General features: G+C 37.8%; 1 protein-coding gene across 1 annotated transcript in view; it reads left to right on the plus strand.

The window, feature by feature from the left end:
- The window catches only part of DYNC2H1 (dynein cytoplasmic 2 heavy chain 1), a 399,579-nt gene that overhangs the window by 211,076 nt on the left and 165,133 nt on the right, over positions 1 to 23,370 (plus strand). The window contains exons 75-78 of the mRNA XM_013969394.2: positions 219 to 291; positions 13,258 to 13,418; positions 16,347 to 16,472; positions 20,516 to 20,626. Coding sequence (XP_013824848.2) covers positions 219 to 291; positions 13,258 to 13,418; positions 16,347 to 16,472; positions 20,516 to 20,626 — 471 coding nt within the window. The remainder of the gene's footprint in view (positions 1 to 218; positions 292 to 13,257; positions 13,419 to 16,346; positions 16,473 to 20,515; positions 20,627 to 23,370) is intronic.

Raw genomic sequence — 23,370 nt, forward strand, 5'->3', positions numbered from 1 at the left:
GTTGGATACGACTTAGAGACTAAATAACAGCAATAGATCTGATGGATTTTAGTAATATTTTGGCTGTTAAAGAAATGTATTTTTATATACCTATTATGACAGTTTTAGGCATAGGAAATATTGTGGTAAGCATTTTTTAAATTAATTAGCATCATTGCTCAATTACAGTTGTTGTGGGAACTTTATTATGTAAAAATTCTCTGCGCTTACGTTTTAAGGTTCTTGTGGTACAGGCGCTCAGACCAGACAGACTGCAAAGTGCCATGGCCCTATTTGCATGTAAAACTCTGGGTAAGTACACTTCTTTTCTAGACCTAGACCACTGACCTGAATTATTTGTTTTTATTTTTTAATTAATTTTTTTACGGTATAGTTGATATACTGTGTTGTGTTACTTTCTGCTGTATAATAAAGTGAACCAGTTAAACATATATCTACTTTTTAAAAATTGTTTTCCTGTATAGGTCATTGCAGAGTGCTGAGTAGTTTTCAGTTCTCTACAGTAGGTTCTTATTAGTTGTATATTCCATACGTGTAGTGTGTATATGGGCTTCCCAGGTGACACTAGTGGCAAACGATCCACCTGCCAACGCGGGAGATGCAAAAGACACTGATTTGGCCCCTTGGTTGGGAAGACCCACTGTAGTAGAAAGTGGCAAGCTACTCCAGTATCCTTGCCTGGAAAACCCCATGGACAGACGAGCCTGGTGGACTACAGTCCATGGGGCTGTGAAGAGTCAGACATGATGGGAACACATGTGCAGTGTGTATGTCAGCCCTGGTCTCCCAGTTCACTCCCCCCTTTCCCCTTTTGTAACCATAATTTTCTGTTTCTACACCTGTATCTCTATTTCTGCTCTGTAAATAAGTAGATTTAAGCCATTTTTTTCTTTTTGATTCCGCATGTAAGTGATATCATATAGTATTTGTCTTTCTCTGTCTGACTTCACTCAGTATGATAATCTCTAGGTTCATCCATGTTGTTGCAAATTGCATTATTTCATCTTTTTATGACTAAGTAATTATATATATATATATATCACCTCTTCTTTATCCATTCTTCTGTTGATCCACATTTAGCTTGCTTTCATGTCCTGGCTGTTGTAAATAGTGCTGCATTGAACCCTGGGGTGCATATATCTTTTTGAAATTTTTTTTCTGGGCATATGCTCAGCAGTGGGGTAATTGGATCATATTGTGGCCCTGTTTCAGTTTTTTAAGGTCTCTCCATACTGTTCTCCATAGTGGCTGTATCAATTTACACTCCCACCAGAAGTGTGGGAGGATTCCCTGTTCTCCACACTCTCTCCAGCACTGATGGTTTGTAGACTTTTTGATAATGGCCATTCCGCCTGGTGTGAGGTGATACCTTATGTAGTTCTGATTTGCATTTCTCTAGTAATTAGTGATGCTGAGCATCTTCCATATGATTCTTGGCCATCCATATGTTTTCTTTGGGGCAGAAGATCTAAATTATTTGTTTTTAATTTACATTTTATTTTATGCTGACCTTAGTTTAGAAAGATTATACACTTTCCTCCTGTATCCTATTTGTCTTACAACTCTACTTGGTTTAAAGAAATATTTGTTTGTGTTGGATATGACCATAATTAATTTTGTGTTAAATTTGATGCATAATTGACATCCTATACCTAGCTAGAATGTTTGAACTTTTAAAAATTCTTTTCTTATGAAAACACTTTAGATTTTTAGACATTCATCTATGATCAGAATTTCAAAGCAGGGCATCAGATGTATGATTTAGATAAAATTAAATATACAGATTCCATGCGTATGTGCTAAGTCGCTTCAGTAGTATCTGACTCTGTGACCATATGAACTGTATCCCACCAGACTCCTCTATCCATGGGATTTCCCAGGCAAGAATACTGGAGAGGGTTGTTGTTTCCTTCTCCAGAGGATCTTCCTGACCCAGAGATCAAACCAACGTCTCCTGCAGCTCCTGCGTTGGCAAGAGGGTTCTTTAACACTAGCACCACCTTAGAAACTGGAGCCAATTATACAGAGTGAAGTAAGCCAGAAAGAAAAACACCAATACAGTATACTAACACATATATATGGAATTTAGGAAGATGGCAATGACGACCCTGTATGCAAGACAGGGAAAGAGACACAGATGTGTATAACGGACTTTTGGACTCAGAGGGAGAGGGAGAGGGTGGGATGATTTGGGAGAACGGGAATTCTAACATGTATACTGTCATGTAAGAATTGAATCGCCAATCCATGTCTGACGTAGGGTGCAGCTTGCTTGGGGCTGGTGCATGGGGATGACCCAGAGAGATGTTGTGGGGAGGGAGGTGGGAGGGGGGTTCATGTTTGGGAACGCATGTAAGAATTAAAGATTTTAAAATTTAAAAAATAAAAAAAAGAAAAAAAAAGATTGTAAAGCAACTATACCCCAATAAAAATTAATTAAAAAACCATAAAAAAAAATAAAAGCCTATAAAGAAAAATAAATAAAAAAAAAATAAATAAAAGCCTATACCTTTTTAGACTAACTTTTAAAGATACAGTGAGATTTATTTGGATTTTTGGCATCTTTAAAGCTGAACTGAAATTCATTTTCTGGACAACAAGCTATCACCAGGCTCATTAGGCATGTCACTTCTACTTACAAATCTTCTCACTATTTTGCCACACAGATGAGTTGGTTCTTAATAAACTGTTCATAAGTAGCTCATCTGGTTTTTGGTTACTTAGCTAAAATTCGCTTTGTTAAGTTTTTTGCTAGTTAACTAATTATGCAAAATGTAAAAGGGGTTTTCTTTGCTTTTTTGTAATTTAATTTTTCTTTTCATCATTCCCTTGAGGTACTTACTCTATAGCGCCATATTTAGAATTTCTATCTCCTATACCTTATTTAAAAAAAAAAAAAAAAAAAGAAGTTCCAGAGTCCTAGATAATAAAGCCTTCAAAATGAGTTATTTTTGCTGTAAACAAAAATAATTTGTATATCTTTAGTTTGTAAACATCTGTGCAATACGTATTTGTTAAGCCTTTTAATTAGTCTTAAAGGAAGCATTTAAAGTTATCACTCATTTGAACATTTGTATGAACGTTTATACTAGAAAAGTTTGGAAAAACTATGTCAAAGAGAATATGAAAAGAATTTTACTTGAAGCTCAGTCATCCAAGAATAATAGATTTTTGTTATTCTAAACCACAGGAGGTTATAGAATTATGTTGGAAATATGTTGGCACAATTAAAGTAGTATGCTGACAATTTATATTTAATATTTCCACATAATATATATGAAATATATATAAACTATGTTTAATCAAAGCTTACGTATATTTCAATCAAGTAAACCTAACATATGCATGTTTTTCTCTATATTTGAATTTCTCATATAAATGAGGTAGCACAGTGTTTGATGAAATTGAAAAATATACTGGGCCTTCCATGCTTATCATAGAAAAACTTCACAGTACCAAATAGTCATTCTGTTTTTAATATGCAAAACTATTATATTCACATGTATCAGGGTATTATTTGAGAAATTATCTCTTAACTCAAAGGATTAATTTTGCCCTAGTGAACTCATTCTTTCCTTAAACGTGAATGTTTATAACAATAATAATCACTGCTAATATTTTAATAGCTTTTACTATATGCCAGGTACTAGTTATAAGTGGTGTATAATTTAATCCTCACAGCAACCATATGAGAGGCTATTTTTACACCCATTTAAAAAAGAGGAAACAAGATCACACAACTAAATGATAGAATTCAAACCCAGCTCCAAAGTCTGTGCTCTTTAAATACTGAAGGACTCAAGATTTATTCTCAGTTTGGAGAGATGTTCTTGGCAGATGCTAACATAAAAAAATCTGCCTCAACCTTCGATGAAGCTTTTCCATATGCACCTCCATTTCCACTCTTACCAGTATCAGTATTCCAAGGCTGCCCTCAGGACCACAAGCTGGGTGGATTAGAACAACAGACGTGTATGGGGTCATAATTCTGGAAGTTAGAAGTCTGAATCAAGATTGTGGCAAGGCCATGTTCCCTTTGAAACCTGTAGAGGAATCCTTCCTTGCCTTTTCACAGATCCTGGTGGTTTGCTTGCAATCTTCCATGTTTTTTGGCGTGTAAGGGTGTATAATTTGAATATTTGTCTTTATTATCACTTGACATTTGCCCTGTGTGTTTCAGAATTCACACAGCTGTCTTCCTATAAGGAAAGCAGTCGTGTTTAATTGGGAGTTCACCTTAGTCAGTGTGAACTCATCTGAAGTTAACTAATTATATCTACAATGACCCTGTTTCCAGTAAGGTCATCTTCTGAGGTCCTGAGGTTAGGCCTTCAGCATGTCTCTTTTGGGGGGCTGCATTTCAGCCCATTATGCTCACTTATCCAGTGTTTCACATAATAGCTATTTTCTGTTTTGGCAAGATGTCCTTTTTCCCTGTGGGTGTACTTGCACACATGTTCACACATATGCCCGCACATATTTTTGAGGCTCCATTTAGAATGGTCACTTGTCTGGTTAGTGAAGAGTATGTCAAAGTATGTCTATGGATATATTCTTTGCTTTCCTTTTGTTTAGCATGGAGAGAAAATATCGCTATTAATGCATCCCTGTTGAATGTTTATCTGCTAGGTACTTTTTACTCATATCTGATAGAGTGTTTATCCACCTAACTCTTGGTTAGAAAAAGTAGGGGTGGCGTCTGGGCCAGTTGGTTTTTTGGACTCCGATAACAGCAGGAGGTTTCCTTCCTTTGTCCCAGCCTTGTAGTTTCTCTCTGCACATCTCTGCCCATTTATCTCTCCCTATCTTTGTCTTTTCCTTTTTCTTTTTTTTCTGTCTCTCTGATTCCTGCTTATGTGTTGCCCTTAATCTCATGGTTCATACATATGCTGAAGGATAAGGCTACTGATATCATATCATGTAGTTTAAAGCTTGTAGTGAAAGAAACTTTCTTTCCGAATTTTACTATAAAAAACTCTATAGAAGGACTCTGATTTTCTTGCTTGGGTAACATATCCACCTCTGCAGCTAATACAACAGTAATATCTGAAACAAGATTTTTCCCCCAAAGAAGTCACAGGTAGAGTGGGGCTGTACTCAGAAATGACGGGAAGGGGTGCAGGTACAAAACAGGAGGTTCCCATCATAGTCAAACTGCATATGATCTATTTTAGCTGATTTTCATATTAAAGTAATTTGATAGTGAGCCATTAATTTGTAAAGTACATTTTGAGACTATGGCTTCTTTAAGAGTTATAAATCAGTTCTGCTGCTGCTGCTAAGTAGCTTCAGTCGTGTCTGACTCTGCGACCCCATGGACTGCAGCACGCCAGGCTTCCCTGTCCATCACCAACTCCCGAGTCCACCCAAACCCGTGTCCATTGAGTCGGTGATGCCATCCAAGCATCTCATCCCCTGTGGTCCCCTTCTCCTCCTACCCTCAATCTTTTGAAGCATCAGTTCACTTCAGTCGCTCAGTCGTGTCTAACTCCTTGAAACCCCATGAATCACAGAACGCAGGGCTTCCCTGTCCATCACCATCTCCTGGAGTTCACTAAAACTCACATCCATCGAGTCAGTGATGCCATCCAGCCATCTCATCCTGTGTTGTCCCCTTTTCCTTCTGCCCCCAATCCCTCCCAGCATCAGAGTCTTTTCCAATGAGTCAACTCTTCGTATGAGGTGACCAAAGTACTGGAGTTTCAGCTTTAGCATCATTCCTTCCGAAGAACACCCAGGGTTGATCTCCTTCAGAATGGACTAGTTGGATCTCCTTGCAGTCCAAAGGACTCTCAAGAGTCTTCTCTAACACCACAGTTCAAAAGCATCAATTCTTCGGCGCTCAGCTTTCTTCACAGTCCAACTCTCGCATCCATACATGACCACTGGAAAAACCATAGCCTTGACTAGACAGACCTTTGTTGGCAAAGTAATGTCTCTGCTTTTGAATATGCTATCTAGGTTGGTCATAACTTTTCTTCCAAGGAGTGAGCCTCTTTTAATTTCATGGCTTCAGCCACCATCTGCAGTGATTTTGGAGCCCCCTAAAATAAAGTCTGACACTGTTCCTGCTGTTTCCCCATCTATTTCCCATGAAGTCATGGGACCAGATGTCATGATCTTCGTTTTCTGAATGTCGAGCTTTAAGCCAACTTTTTCACTCTCCTCTTTCACTTTCATCAAGAGGCTGTTTAGTTCCTCTTCACTTTCTGCCATAAGGGTGGTGTCATCTGATTATCTGAGGTTATTGATATTTCTCCCAGCAATCTTGATTCCAGCTTGTGCTTCTTCCAGCCCAGCGTTTCTCATGATGTATTCTGCATAGAAGTTAAATAAGCAGGATGACAATATACAGCCTTGACGTACTCCTTTTCCTATTTGGAACCAGTCCGTTGTTCCATGTCCAGTTCTAACTGTTGCTTTCTGACCTGCATATAGGTTTCTCAAGAGGCAGCTCAGGTGGTCTAGAATTCCCATCTCTTTCAGAATCTTCCACAGTTTCTCGTGATCCACAGAGTCAAAGGCTTTTGCATAGTCAATAAAGCAGAAATAGGTGTTTTTTTTTCCTGGAACTCTCTTGCTTTTTCGATGATCCAGCGGATGTTGGCCATTTGATCTCTGATTCTTCTGCCTTTTCTAAAACCAGCTTGAACATCAGGAAGTTCACGATTCACGTATTGCTGAAGCCTGATTTGGAGAATTTTGAGCAGTACTTTACTAGCGTGTGAAATGAGTACAATTGTGCGGTAGTTTGAGCATTCTTTGGCATTGCCTTTCTTTGGGATTGGAATGAAAACTGACCTTTTCCAATCCTGTGGCCACTGCTGAGTTTTCCATATGTGCTGGCAAATTGAGTGCAGCACTTTCACAGCATCGTCTTTCAGGATTTGAAAGAAGTCAACTGGAATTCCATCACCTCCACTAGCTTTGTTTGTAGTGATGCTTCCTAAGGCCCACTTGACTTCACATTCCAGGATGTCTGGCTCTAGGTGAGTGATCACACCATCGTGATTATCCCAGCATCAGAGTCTTTTCAAATGAGACTGTTCTTCACATCAGGTGGCCAAAGTATTTGGAGCTTCAGTTTCAGCATCAGTCCTTCCAATGAATATTCAGGATTGATTTCCTTTAGGATGGACTGGTTGGATCTCTTTGTAGTCCAAGGGACTCTCAAGAGTCTTCTCCAACACCACAGTTCAAAAGCATCAATTCTTTGGCGCTCAGCTTTCTTTATGGTCCAACTCTCACATCCATACATGACTACTGGAAAAACCATAGATTTGACTAGATGGACCTTTGTTGGCAAAGTAATGTCTCTGCTTTTTAATATGCTGTCTAGGTTGGTCATAGCTTTTCTTCCAAGGAGCAAGCATGTTCTAATTTCATGGCTGCAATCACCATCGGCAGTGATTTTTGAGCCCAACAAAATAGTCTCACTGTTTCCATTGTTTCCCCATTTGCCATGTTTCCCATGTTTTCCCTATTTGCCATGAAGTGCTGCCTTGATCTTAGTTGTCCTATGTACTTGCTGCTTTTTTCCTTTCTTTTTAAATGGTTGTCTCCTCTGTATCATTCAAATGTTAACATTTCCAGAGAGGCTTTTCTGGGTCATCTAATCAGTACCAACATATCTACCTACTTTAATTCTTTACCCACTTCTTAACACTAACTGACATATTTCTTGCTCATTTATATACTTCTGTCTATTTGTATAAGTGAAATGGAGGTTTAAGTAGAATGAGGCAATTGCAGAAGGGTTCTCAGTAGACTCTTCTTCCCTCGCCCGTTCAGTCATTGAAAGTATTCTCTCTGTGCCCCACTGCACGTGACCTTTCTCACTGAATCTGTTGTTTGACCCTCTGTCTGTCCTCTGGAGTACTTCTGCATTGTACTATGTCATCTTAGGTTAAATGATATTTAAGTTTTAATGTCATGAACTGAAAAACCTCATAATATTCACATATTCAAATTCTTTGAAAGTTTAATATACTTTTAAAGTTATACTCTATTTCTAAGCAGAAGTTATATATACTGGTGTATGGCTGGGTGACTGTTTGGTCAAGTGGTTTTATTAATGCAGTTTTTATGTAAAATGGGGCACTTTATTTCATGAATAAGTTTTAAAAGTTCATACTGCTGCAAAATGACAAGCACTTATCTTTTAAATAAAATTTTAGAGATTTGATTTCAAGTATAATTTCTTGAGCATCATTCATATGGAACAACAAATTTAAGTTAGTTCAGTTAATAACACTAAAATGGCCTCAAGGCAAAGGGTCACACGTCTCTCCTTAAGCTTAGCGAGGAAGTCATGTCCAAAGCTGAGACAGACTAAAAGCTAGGTTTCTTGTGCCAAATTGTTAGCCAAGTTGTGGTTAGAGAGGAACAGGCCTTGAAGGACGTTGAAAGTGCTCCTCCAGCTCACAGGCTTGGAGAACGAACCCATGGTTGCCAGAGGAATGGCTAGTCAGGGACTTTGGTGTTGCCATGTGCAGAGTGCTGTGTGTAAGATGAGTAACCAGCAGGGACATGCTGCGCAGCGCGTGCAGCTCTGCCTGGTGTCATGTGCAGACTGGGTGGCGTGGGGGTTTGGGGGCGAATGATGCACGTGTGTGTGACTGAGTCCCTTCACTGTTCACCGGAAACTGTCACAGTACGGTCACAGTACGGCTAGTCAGCGATACCCAATACCAAGGAAGAAGTTTCTAAAAAAGTGCTACTCCAGTGAACACGTGGTTGATAAGAAGGTGAGACAGTCTTATTACTGATATGGAGGGAGTTTTAAAGGTCTGTATAGACCAGATCAGCCACGACATTCTCTTAAGCTGAAACCTAAACAGGAGAGGGCTTCTCTGGTGGCTCACGAGTCAAGTAACCTTCTGCCAGTGCAGGAGACTTGAGTTCAGTCTCTGGGTTGGGAAGACCCCTGGAGAAGGAAATGCAGCTCACTCCAGTATTCCTGTCTGGGAAATCCCAGGGACAGCCTGGCCGACTGTGGTCCGTGGGGTCACAGTGAGTCCCACACAACTTGGTGACTAAACAGCAACAATCTGAAGAGACACCCTAACTCTCTTCAATTCCGTGAAGGCTGAGAGAGATGAGGATGCTGCAGGAGAACAGTGTGAAGCTAGCAGAGAACGGTTAATGAACTTTAAGGAAAGAGGCTAACCTTAAACATAAATGTGCAGAGTACAGCAGCAAATGCTGATTTAGAAGCTGCAGTAAATTACCCATCTGGATGCACAGTTCCAAGGAACAGCAAGGAGAGATAAGAAAGCCTTCCTCAATGATCAATGCAAAGAAATAGAGGAAGAAATAGAATGAAAAAGACCAGAGATCACTTAAGAAGATTAGACATACCAAGGGAACTTTTCATGCAAAGATGGGCACAATAAAGGAAAAAACAGTATGGACCTAACAGAAGCAGAAGATATTAAGGAGAGGTGGCAAGAATACACAGAAGAACTATCCAGAAAAGATCTTGATGACCCAGATAACCACAATGGTCTGATCAGTTGCTTAGAGCTAGACATCCTGGTATGCAAAGTCAAGTGGGCCTTAGGAAGCGTCACTACGAACAAAGGTAGTAGAGGTGATGGAATTCCAGCTGAGCTATTTCAAATCTTGAAAGATGATGCTGTGAAAGTGCTACAGTCAATTTGCTGGCATATTGGAAAACTCAGCTGTGGCCGTAGGACTGGAAAAGGTCAGTTTTCATTCCAACCCTAAAGACAGGCAATGGCAAAGAGTGTTCAAACTACCGCATAATTGCGCTCATCTCACACAGTAGTAAAGTAATGCTCAAAATTCTCCAAGTCAGGCTTCAACAGTATGTGAACCGAGAACTTTCCAATGTTCAAGCTGGGTTTAGAAAAGGCATAGGAACCGGAGATCAGATTGCCAACATTCGTTGGTATAGAAAAAGCAAGAGAAATCCAGACAAACATCTGCTTCTGCTTTATTATCTACGCTAAGGTCTTTGACTGTGTGGATCACAACAAACTGTGGAAAATTCTTAAAGAGATAGGGATACAGACGACTTTACCTGCCTCCTGAGAAATCTGTATGCAAGTCAAGAAGCAACAGTTAGAACCAGGCATGGAACAACGGACTGATTCCAAATTGGTGAAGGAGTACATCAAGGCTGTATACTGTCACCCTGCTTGTTGAACTTATATGCAGAGTACATCATGTGAAATGCTGGGCTGGATGAAGCAGAAGCTGGAATCTAGATTGCCGGGAGAAATATCAATAACCTCAGATATGCAGATGACACCACCCTTATGCCAGAAAGTAAAGAAGAACTGAAGAGACTGTTGATGAAAGTGAAAGAGGAGAGTGAAAAAGCTGACTTAAAACTCAACGTTCAGAAGAGGTAGATCATGGCATGTGGTCCCATGGACTTCATGGCAAATAGATGGAGAAATAATGGAAACAGTGAGAGACTATATTTTCCTGGACTCCAAAAACCTGTAGATGGTGACTGCAGCCATGTAATTAAAAAGGACCCTTGCTCCTTGGGAAAAAAGCTATGACTAACCTAGACAGCATATTAAAAAGCAGAGACATTACTTTGCCAACAAAGGTCCATCTAGTCAAAGCTGTGGTTTTTCCAGTGGTCATGTATGGATGTGAGAGTTGGACTATAAAGAAAGCTGAGCACCAAAGAACTGATGCTTTTGAACTGTGGTGTTGGAGAAGACTCCTGAGAGTCCCTTGGACTCAAGGAGATCCAACCAGTCCATCCTTAAGGAAATCAGTCCTGAATATTCATTGGAAGGACTGATGCTGAAGCTGAAACTCCAGTACTTTGGCCACCTGATGTGAAGAGGTGACTCATCTGAAAAGACCCTGATGCTGGGAAAGGGTGAAGGTGGGAGGAGAAGGAGATGACAGAGGATGAGATGGTTGGATGGCATCACTGAATGGACATGAGTTTGAGTGAACTCCGGGAGTTGGTGATGGACAGGGAGGCCTGACGTGCTGCAGTTAATGGGGTCGCAGAGTCAGACACGACTGAGCGACTGAACTGAACTGACTGAATTCATTTATTTTGGCTGCTTTGGGTCTTCACTGCTGTGTGAGGGCTTTCTCTAGTTGCACTGAGTGGGGACTGCTCTTCATTGTGGTGCATGGTTCTGTTGAAGAGCTCCGGCTCCAGGGCACGTGGGCTTCACTAGTTGTGGTGTATGGGCTTAGTTGCCCTGAAGCATGTGTTGTCTTCCCAAACCAGGTATTGAACCCCTTTTCCCTGCACTAGCAGGTGGATTCTTATCCACTCTACCACCAAGGAAGTTGCAGAAAGCAACTTGAAAATGGATGAGAGCATCCTAGGATGCTCTCTTCAAGCAGTGCTAATTTGCTTTTAGTAAATTTTCTTTTAATTCACCATTTTTGTAACTTCTGTTATATCACTCAGAAATTACTCATTCAGACTACTGTTTTTTTTAATAATTTATTTCTCCCAGGTTTTAAAACTAAAATTAACAGCTAAAATGAAAATTATTTTGCATACTTCTACATTTATTTTCTGAATTATTTTTTAACTTAAGTGTAACTTAAATTTCTGAGTCAAAGGCAGTGTGCATTTTAAAGACTTTTGATGCATTGTATGACATCACAATACACTTGGTTGGCCTAGAGTGCTTATGAGAGTTTATGAATAAGTAAAGGAATATTTGAATAGATAAAAATGCTTATTACATTGCGACAAGTATATAAGAATTCTTTTCTATTAGGAAGCATGAGTGGTACCAATTTAAGTTTAGTTAAAAGCAAAATTCATAAAATATACCTCTAGAAGCAATTGACCCGTTTTTAGGGTAAATTTCACCTAGTATTAGGAATATTTATGCCTTTGAGAATGCTTTCATAATATTATTGGTTGCTGTTGTGAAGACTAGAAGGGAGTAGTTCAGATGTGAAATTTGTTTTTTCAGGATGATCATCTAGAAATGACTGTTTTAGCCCATTTTTGTGGCATCAGATTCGTATTTTAATGTGATCATTACAGAAGTCCTTAAGAATATCTCTTCCTGCTATATTTAGGATTTCTGAGGTGCAATGTTATCTATTCCTTTCCACAGTAGAAAGTACAAGGAAGCCTTCCTTTCTCTGTTCTCATTCTGTTACATTCTAATCCTCTATTTTTAAACTCTTGTGTCATAGTCTTTTTAGCTCAGTTCAGACATGTATATTTTTATTTTTATTTAAAAGTTGGTCATCTTTGTCTTGGTTTTTGCTAAATACAGTAATGGAAACATTAAAATTTTAGCAGAAGTCTTGTGTGTATGGGACTTTATATTTTTTGAAAAGCTTCAGAATAGAAGAAAGAACAGATAAATTATTTTGAATGCAGTTAGTTAGCAACTGGGTGGTCTTTGGGAAGGCATTCAATTTCCTTGAGTATGCTTAGCATAGAGTAGATGATAAATAAGTGGAATCTGTTTTTATTTTGTATCCTGTTTTGCCTCCAAATGAGCTATGAATTGTTGTATCCCTGTTTTACAATTGGGGAAATCAAGGCATAATACATTTTAGTGATTTGCATAGCATCACTTAGCTAATGAGCATAAACTGAGATCTATATGTTTCTGTCTCCAGACTAAGCATTTTTTCATTCTGTACAACTTTTTCTTCCCTCTTAATGCATGGACATAATTTTTTAATTTTTTATCATGACAGTGATATTGTTTACTAGATCTTGTGGAAATCTGATTCCCCAAATATGTGGCACAGAGTAGGCACTCAGTTATCATATAAATGAATGAAAACCTGAATGGAAAGATTGTTGGGTTCAGTCTTCTCTTGTAGGGAGAGACTTATATATTAACACAATGCTGATTGTGTGCTTCTTCATCTGTTGAATGTGGTAATTAGAGTTCCTGCTCCTTAACGTTCTTATTAGGGTTAGATGATATCATAGATGTCGAGCATTTAGATAAATGCCTGGCACTTTAAGCATTCAATAAATGTTAGCTCTTACTAGTCTGTGAATGATTTTAGAGTGAAAAAACTTTAATATGTATGGGATTGTAGTTCACCTAGTTATTCTGTTTCATGTAATTAGTCTTAATAGACTTCTTCTGGTTCACATTGCATTTTTTTCTAATGCGTTTATTTTATTTATTTATTTTTTTTTTTAGTTTTTTTTTTTAATTTTTTTTAATTTTTTTTTTTTAAAATTTTAAAATTTTTAATTCTTACATGCGTTCCCAAACATGAACCCCCCTCTAATGCGTTTAATATATCTTTTAGGACTAAAGGAGTTGTCCCCACCTCCTCTAAATCTCAAACGATTATACAAAGAGACACTAGAAATTGAACCCATCTTGATAATCATTTCCCCGGGTGCTGATCCTTCTCAGGAACTCCAAGAGCTTGCAAATGCTGAGAGAAGTGGAGAGTGTTATCACCAGGTCAGTGCACATTACTCTGCTGCTTCTGTTACAAACCCAATGGACTTTAGCCTGCCAGGCTCCTCTGTTCATGGAATTTTCCAGGCAAGAATGCTGGAATACTTGACTGTATTAGTAAAACAGTTTTTTGTTTTTATGGTAGGGCAACTAATGTCCCTGAAAATTGTCCACATTGTCCACATTCTGATCCCCAGAACCCATGAACTTGTTATTTTACATGGAAGAAAGAACTTTGCAAATATAATTAAGCATTTTGAGATGGAGAGGTTATCTGAGATTATTCAGTTGAGCCTAATATAATCATAAAGGTGCTTTTAAGAAGGAGGTAGAAGAGGCAGAATGTAGGTGGAAGAGGCAGATGCGATGAGGCATAGGTCAAAGAGGTGAGGAGACGCTGTGCTGCTGACTCTGAAGATGGTAGAAGGGACCACAAGCAGAGAAACGTAGAAGGTGGAAAAGATAACAGGAGTCTCTCCTACAGCCCCTAGAAAGAGCAGCCCTGTAGTATCACCTTAGAGCAATAGATTAGTGGGATTCTGAACTGCAGAAGTCTAGTAAGATAATAAACTTGTCTAATATAGTGTGATTTTTTCCTGAGCTAAATTTCTGAGTTTTAGTTTATTCAGATTAGCACCTTTTTTTTCAGTTCAGTTTGCGTACACATTTTAAAGTGTATTAATTTATCCCCAATTTTTGACATCAAAATTTAAATCTTTTTCATTGGGAAAATAATAATGACTAAGAAAGCAAACTACTTTAAAATAAACCAAAAATTGAAAAGAGAATGTTATGAGGAATGTAAGTGGAAGATAGCAAAACAGCAGAGAGTTTGGCTTCGTTGCATTTAGGTGTTGCGCTAACTCTAGGGAGTTTCCTTCAATCCTGGTTATAGTGTTAATACATCAGGACAGTATTCAGTTGTCAGTGAGATGTCTTGGGGAAAGGGAGCTCTGTTCTATGGGCTGTATCTCTTAGCTCTGATGTTGGCAAAAAGATAAAACCACTTACGCTCATTGTAAGTTTAACTATGTAAATTTCTAGAGTTTTGTGTTACACAATTTTTTAATACTGTAAAACCTTTATACAGATACAGATATTCATAAATCTGTTACTTTAAAAGTGTTGTTATGCTGAATATATGTGCTAATAATAATAATATATTCTTAATGTAAAAAATAATTTTTATTTCAAGGAAGTCTGGTGTGTCTTACTTTTTTAATGTGGGGGTTAACCATCTTCCTGACACTTTTCTGTTGTACTTTTTAAATGTTTTTTCTTATAGTTTTCTTCTAAGATTTCATGAACCTTCAAGCTATTCTCACACAGTTTATACCTTATAGAAAATTTTGAGTTCCTATTTTTAGCTACCATTTCAGTTCGGCAAACACTTTTTTCCCCTTCTGATTTTCTTGTACATGCCTTCCATTTGGGGATTTTTGTATTTTAATAATGGCAAACTAATATGTGTCTCTAAATATTTCAACCAGTGTTTCTTTTATCCCTTCTGTTTGCTTAGTTCTGGATTAGATCTTGAAAATTAAAAAGAAATATATATTAGTATTTATTACCTGGTTTGTTACCTGCTTAAGACACACAGTTCCCACTCTCTAAGACTTTATAGTCTAATTGAGAAACAAAATCAATACTTATGAAAGTCATCTAAGAAACAATGAAAGGCTGTCTTGTATTCTTTATGAAAGGAGAAATCACTGTGGTTTGAAGTTGTCTGTAACAATTCTCTTCAAAGTGTTTTGACCACATACTCAATAAAATATTTGAGCTAGGACTCTCAATACACATATATCTGTCATATATACAAAGACAGACACAGCTGTACTGATACATAAATACTACATAAATTATCCATAAAAAACCATATCGAGGAGTTTACGCATGTAACCGTTTAGATTCTTGACTAAAACTTTTTATAGAATCTTAGATTTAGTGCTAGTTGCTCAGTCGTGTCCACCTCTGTGACCCCATGGACTGGAACAGCCAGGTCCCTTTGTCCATGGATTCTCCAGGCAAGGATGCTGGTGTGGGTTGCTCTTTCCTCCTCCAGAGGCCTTCCCGATCCAGGGATGAACCTGCCTGGTTCTTTACTGCCTGAGCCGCCAGGTGGTCACCTGTCCATTCAGATACAGATGTCTTACACACTGAAGCCATGTTTTGGGGTCTTTGGCTTCTGCTTGGAAGTTTCTGCTTTATAATGTGACCTGTCATACTGCGTCAGTGTCCTATGTGCAGATAGACGATAGGGATCAGAAGTTCTGGAGTGGAAGTCCAGTGAGATCAGGTCCGCCTTTCCCCTCCCTCTCCCCTCTCCTCTTTTCCTCCCTTTCCCCTATCATCGTCTCGCCTCTTTTTGCCTCCTCTCTCTAAAAATGAAAAGAAAAACAGAGGGTTAAATGTAGAGTCTTGAGGCTCAGAAACATATTAGGATTTTCTAGATGATGAAGGGCTTGGGAAATTACAGTTCAATAGACCAAGTAGCTTGAGAGCCAAATAAATGCAACATTGGAGAAAGATTATTAAAAAGAGAAAATAAATTCAAAGAAGTGCTATTGTTAATGTTTAATCCCTCAAGGAGTTCAACAACAGTCAAAAAAATTATTTTTTTTAAAGGCCCATGTTTCAGAGTAAGAATTGCAGGAAATAGTGAGATGAGGAATGAAAACACTGTTGAATAATTCTGTATTCTGTAACTTGAAAACTTGTAATGATAATATCTCTCCTAAACAGAAGAATGTTATAAATCTGCCATTGATATAAGGACAAAAGCAAGACAATTGTAAACAGCAACAGAGTCTGATATTTCTTAGTAAAAATTTGGAAACTTTATTACAGTACTTTTGAAACGCTTATGTTACAACATGTTATCAGAATTTTTTTTTTTTTTTTAGTTTTTAATTTGTTTTTGTTTTTCAGATTGCCATGGGTCAAGGTCAAGCTGATTTAGCAGTTCAAATGCTAAAAGAATGTGCCCGCAATGGAGACTGGCTGTGTTTGAAGAACTTACATCTTGTGGTATCTTGGCTGCCAGTTCTGGAAAAGGTAGATTCAGATCAGTGTGGCACAGACTAAATTCACAAACTAACTTCTCACATACTAAATTCAGTAGTCTCCAAGGACCAACAGTATTAAGATATGTTGTGCATTATTTATGATGTTTTTAAAGAATTAGTATTTGATGGGGAATCATTTAAAATCTATATTTTCTTTAATATATGTACATTTGTACAAACCAAAATGGATTTTTTAGTAAAAAATATATAAAAGTCTCCTTTTTGAAAGGCATTTAGGGAGAGTATAAAAATTAATCAGGACTGAACGGAGGCTTAGAGAAATCTTTCAGATGAAAATTAGGGAAATGCTTTAAAGAATTGTAGAAGACTGTTTAACATTAAATTCTCTTTATGCTTTTGTTTTGTTGTGTCTGTAAAGGGGAAAAGATATAGAGGAGTCAGAGGGAACTGCAGAACTTCCTTGCTGCTGAGGAAGCTGGGGTGTAAACTGAAGCAGTTTGCATTTTATTTAACTAAATATTTATTTTAAAATATTTTTGATATTAATTTTTAATATTTATTTAACTAAATAAATATTTTATTTAACTAAGCAGTTCATTTTATTTAACTAAAATGGCCTCAGCATAAGAATAACCTTAAGACAGAACAAATTGATGGATCGCTTTGAAATGAAAACCTGGAATTAAGTCTAGGTCTTTTTAAAGAAAGATGAATATGGTCTTGGGTAGTTAGAGATGACTCCTAAGACAAGATGTTTCTTGATGGCCTTACGGGATTTAGCTGAATGTAGGGGGAGAAAGTTTGTGGTTGATTCTAGCAGCAGAAGTAGAAACATAACGGCAGGAGTGTGGCTTCCTAGTACAAGAATGGAGACGTCCTTAACTGTACTGGAAGGCCAGGCAGGGTGCTGTGGGGCAATGGAGTTAGACAGCTAGGAAGGGGCGAGGTTGTGGAATACCCTGGAGGTCCTGCACAAGTGTTTAGAATTTTTGTCCTAGGACACAGAATCAAAGGAGCTTCTTAGCAGGGGAGTTAATAATTAATTAATTGATCAATTAATCTGGCAGGAGAAATAGAGCCAAGCGGAACAGAGTGGGAGGCTGTAGCCTAGTTGTATAATGTTGAATATTTGTATAATGTGTTGAAAATAAATGGGCAGCTATATAAAATAGGTAGTTAAAAGCTACCTAAACTATGTAAAATATGTATTTAGATAAAATAGGTAGTTAAATAGGTAGATTAAATAAATCTTTGATGAATGAGTTAATGATTGAGTGAATGAAGTGATAGACCGTGATGACTCATTATTTATAGTCAAAAGAAGGTATATATAAATATTCAAGTAATTCCTACAGGTTTATGTAACACTAATGTATAAACTATAGAATTCATGTGTGGTGAATGATACATGTTTTAAAACATATAAGGAAGACTAGTGAATACTTGAATCCTGCTTTTTTGTTCCAAATAATAGATTGATAGCTATTAATCTATGTAAAATACAATTGCAGTTGTAATTTTGGAAACAAATCTTAATTGGAACTTTTTCTATTCTGCAGACAAGTAAAAAAACTGGAGTATAGTTGATTTACAATGTGGTGCTAATTTCTTTTTTAAACTATTTATTTTTAATTGAAGGATAATTGCTTTACAGTATTGCATTAGTTTTTGTCCACATGTGCTAATTTCTGCTGCTGTACAGCAGAGTGAGTCAGTTGTACATGCATACATTCCCTTATGGTTTATCCCGGGAGATTAGGTACAGTTCCTGTGCTATACGGTAGGCCCTTGTTGTTTATCCCTTCTAAATACAGTAGTTTGCATCCACTGGCCCCAAAGACCCCATCCATCTCTCTCTCTCCCTCCCCCTTGGCAACCACAGGTCTGATTCTTTATGTCTGTGAGTCTGTTTCTGGTTTGGTTTTGTTTTGTTTTTCATTTATTTTTAGTTGGAGAATAATTATTTTATAATATTGTGTTGGTTCTGCCATACAACAACATGAATCAGGCACAAGTCCACATAAGTCCCCTCCCCCGGAACCTCTCCCCACTCCCGCGACCCACCCCACCTCTCTTGGTTGTTACAGAGCGCTAGATTGAGCTGTCTGTGTATGCAGCAGCTTCCCACTAGCTATCTGTTTTACACATGGTAGTGTATCGATGACAATGGTACTCTGTCAGTTTGTCCCACCTTCTCCTTCCCCTGCTAGGTCCAAAGTCTCTTCTCTATGTCTGTATCTCTATTCCTGCCCTGCAAATAGGTTCATCAGTACCATTTTTTCTAGATTCTGTATATATGTGTTAATATACAAAATTTGTTTTTCTACTTCACTCTGTATAATAGGCTCTGGATTCAGCCAACTCACTGGAACTGACTCAGTCTGTTCCTTTTTTATGGCTGAATAATATTCCATTGTGTTGGAGAGGGAAATGGCGACCCACTCCAGTGTTCTTGCCTGGAGAATCCCAGGGACGGGGGAGCCTAGTGGGCTGCCGTCTGTGGGGTCACATGGAGTCAGACACAACTGAAGTGACTTAGTAGCAGTAGCAGCATGTGTACCACAACTTCTTTATCCATTCATCTGCCAGTGGATATCTAGGTTGCTTCCATGTCCTAGCTAGTGTAAATAGTGCTTCAGTGAACATTGGTGTTCAGTTCAGTTCAGTTCAGTTGCTCAGTCGTGTCCGACTCTTTGCGACCCCATGAATCACAGCACGCCAGGCCTCCCTGTCCATCACCAACTCCCAGAGTTCATTCAGACTCACGTCCATTGAGTCAGTGATGCCATCCAGCCATCTTATCCTCTGTTGTCCCCTTCTCCTCCTGCCCCCAATCCCTCCCAGCATCAAAGTCTTTTCCAATGAGTCAACTCTTCGCATGAGGTGGCCAAAGTATTGGAGTTTCAGCTTTAGCATCATTCCTTCCAAAGAAATCCCAGGGCTGGTGTAGATGTGTCTTTCTCAATTATGGTTTACTCAGGGGGTATGTGCAGTAGTGGAATTGCCAGGTGATATGGTAGTTTTCACTATGGAGAAAAATATGGAGATTCCTTAAAATTCATAGTGACTGTATCAATTTACATTCCCACCAACAGTGCAAAAGCATTGTCTTTTTTCCACACCCTCTCCAGTATTTATTTTTGTAGATTTTTTTGATGATGTCCATTCTAAGTGATGTGATTTCTCTAATAATGAGCAATATTGAGTATCTTTTCCTGTGCTTGGTGGCCATCTGTGTGTCTTCTTTGGAGAAATGTTTGTTTAGTTCTTCCACTGTTTCATTGGGTTGGTTGCTTTCCTTGTATTGAGCTGCATAAGTTTTTGCAGTGTATATAGGGTAGATTATAAAAGTTAAAAAATTACTTTAAATTTTTTGCTATTCTTTTGGGAAGTTTGGATGAATTGTATGGATATAAATTACAGGTTATTTTTAAATTCACCTAACAGGCAGAAAGAATCTGAGGAAAAAAGACACAGAGACAAATATTTGAATAAGTGACTAAAGCATACAGCACGGGCAGAAGAATTTGAGTGAATTTGAATGGTGAATTTTGAGTATTATAGGCAATATGGTATACTAAAAATTGTATTGAAAAGGAATTGATATCATTATATATCTTTGTGGAAGTGTGAATGGAAGCAGTAAGGACTTGAGGCCTGAGGATGGCTTGCAGTTTAGGCATAGTGATTACAACTAATATTTATTTTGTATTTACTCTGTGTTGGGCCCTATTTTAAGTATTTTACACTCTCCTATGAGAGTAGGTACTATTATTATCCTTGTTTAAAGAGTGTAAATCAAAGAATCCCCCAAAGTCACACAGCAAGTAAGTGGCAGAATTTGGATTTCAATCCAGTTCACCCAGTTCTAGATCCAAGTTCTTACCTATTCCACTGAGCTAGTAACAGACAAGATGAAAATTTAAAGGGAATATAATCAGAACATTAAGAAACATATCAGAATGTCAGAGAAATATTTAATTAAGATACTTATTAATAGTATATTTATTTATAAAATGGAAATTCGTGTGTGTATTTAAGTCGAATTTTATTCTTGTTTTTGAAAACAAGGAATTGAATACTCTTCAACCTAAAGATACCTTTCGTCTTTGGCTCACTGCGGAAGTCCATCCCAACTTTACTCCGATTTTGTTACAGTCAAGTTTGAAGATAACATACGAGGTATGAAGATTTAGAATTTGAATCCCTAGTTGTGTAAGTGCAGTAACCTTTGCAAGCCTTCTAAAGTCCCGTAGACAACTGTCTACTATAGCAAACATTCAAAACCTTCTAATACAACATTTACAAAAATGCATTTACCTTTTTCTTTTAAATATTATTTAATGTTGTGTTTTGTTGTAGTAACAGACATAATATAAAGTTTACTGTCTTAACCATTTGTAAGTGTATAGTACAGTAGTGTTAACCATATGTACCTTGTCTCTAGACTTTTTTCATCTCACAGAACTGACCCTGTGTCTCCTGAAGAGCAGCTCCCTGTTTGCTTCTGCTCCACCCTTGCAGCCACCATTCTGTTTTCTGTTTCTATGAGTTTGACTACTTAGGTAACTCACATAGGTGGAACCACGCAGTGTTTATCTTGTGGTAGCTGGCTTATTTTACTTGGCGTGATGTCCTCAAGATTCATCCACGTTGTAGCATATGACAGGATTTCCTTCTCATTTAAGGCTGAATGATATTGTGTATACTACATTTTCTTTATTCATTCATCCACAAACATTTAGATTTTCTACCTGTTGCCTATTATGAATAATGTCACAATGAACATGGGTGGGCAAATATCTCTTCAAGATCATATTTTCAGTATTTTTGGACATATACTCAGAAGTGGGGTTTCTGGATCATGTGGTATTCCTGTTTTTAATTTTTTGAGGGACATCCATACTGTTTCCTTGTGGTGTACCATTTAACGTTCCCACCAATAGCACACAATTTCTCTGCATCCTTACCAACACTTGTTATTTGCTGTTCTTGTTTTTATTGGGGCCATCCTAATAGTGTGAGGTGATAACTCACTATGGTTTTGATTTATATTTCTATGCAATTTAATACTATTGAACATCTTTGTATATGCTTGTCAGCTATTTGTATATCTGCTTTGGAGAAATGTCTATTCAGTTCTTTGCCCGTCTTTAACTGGATTTTTTTTTTTTTTAATTTTTTATTTTTTTTTAATTTTAAAATCTTTAATTCTTACATGTGTTCCCAAACATGAACCCCCCTCCCACCTCCCTCCCCACAACATCTCTCTGGGTCATCCCCATGCACCAGCCCCAAGCAAGCTGCACCCTACGTCAGACATGGATTGGCGATTCAATTCTTACATGACAGTATACATGTTAGAATTCCCATTCTCCCAAATCATCCCACCCTCTCCCTCTCCCTCTGAGTCCAAAAGTCTGGTATACACATCTGTGTCTTTTTTCCTGTCTTGCATACAGGGTCGTCATTGCCATCTTCCTAAATTCCATATATATGTGTTAGTATACTGTATTGGTGTTTTTCTTTCTGGCTTACTTCACTCTGTATAATTGGCTCCAGTTTCATCCATCTCATCAGAACTGATTCAAATGTATTCTTTTTAACGGCTGAGTAATACTCCATTGTGTATATGTACCACTGCTTTCTTATCCATTCATCTGCTGATGGACATCTAGGTTGTTTCCATGTCCTGGCTATTGTAAACAGTGCTGCGATGAACATTGGGGTACACGTGTCTCTTTTTATTGTTGTTGAGTTTTACGAGTTTCTTAGGTTTTCTGCATATTAACCCCTTACCACGTGTACGGCTTAAAAATATTTTCTCTCGCCCCATAGGGCCTCCTTTTAATTGTGTCGATTGTTTTCTTGGCTGCACAGACATTTTTCAGTCTAATATAGTCCCATTTGTCTGCCTTTGCTTCTGTTACCTGTGCTTTTCATGGCACATCCCAGAAAACGTCATTGCCAAATCCTGTGTCATGGAGCCTTTTCTCTGTGTTTTCCTGTAGAAATTTTATAGTTTCAGGTCTTCGGTTTAGGTCTTAAATCTATTTTGAGTTAATTTTTGTATTTGATGTAAAGGGTCCAACTTCATTCTTTTGTACTTGGGTACCCATTTTTCATATCATTTGCTTTTTGAAATATATAAGTTGGATTTTCAGTCTTTGTCTCCTTCTGTTTTTTTCTTGCTTCTTTCCTTCCTTCCATCCATCCATCCTTCTAACATGTTTTGACAGATCCCCCTAAACATGATATATCCAAAATTATATGTGTTAGTAATGGTATGATATAACTGATAAAAATCATAAATAAAATAATAAACTGAATTAAATCTTAAAGAAAACTGGTTTGAAATGTTCTACTTGCATCTTCTCTCAATTTGTAGAATATAATCTCTTTTCAGGTGAAAAATGTCTTCTTAGTGTTTATAACTACTTGCTATTTTATATCAGTACTTCTGTTTTTCACCTGAAGGCATTAAACCTTATGTAGGGAGGAAAAAGGCTAAGAATCCAGAGACTGCAAAAATGACTTAATACTTGAAAATATGTTAATTGAATGAATGTCAATTATAATGTCTCATAAGAAAGAACGGTTCCAGGATCTTCTCCAGCCGCTCTCTCAGTATACTTTTCTACTGAACTATATTGAAGAACTATATTGTTAAAGTCATAAAGGCAAGGGCTATGTTTCTCTTGCCCTTTTTTTTTTTCCACTTATATAATACCTGGCATGTAGGAAGAATGCAGTAATATTTCAATAAATGAAGAGTTAATGTATCAGGTCTTCGCAGGTGGCGCTAGTGGTAAAGAACCTGCCTGCCAATGCAGGAGACTCAAGAGTCATGGCTTCAACCCCTGGGTTGGGAAGATTTTCTGGAGGAGGGCCTGGTCCATACCAGTATTCTTGCCTGGAGAATCCCA

This window comes from Capra hircus, chromosome 15, assembly GCF_001704415.2.
Source record: "Capra hircus breed San Clemente chromosome 15, ASM170441v1, whole genome shotgun sequence".
Taxonomy (NCBI): domain Eukaryota; kingdom Metazoa; phylum Chordata; class Mammalia; order Artiodactyla; family Bovidae; genus Capra; species Capra hircus.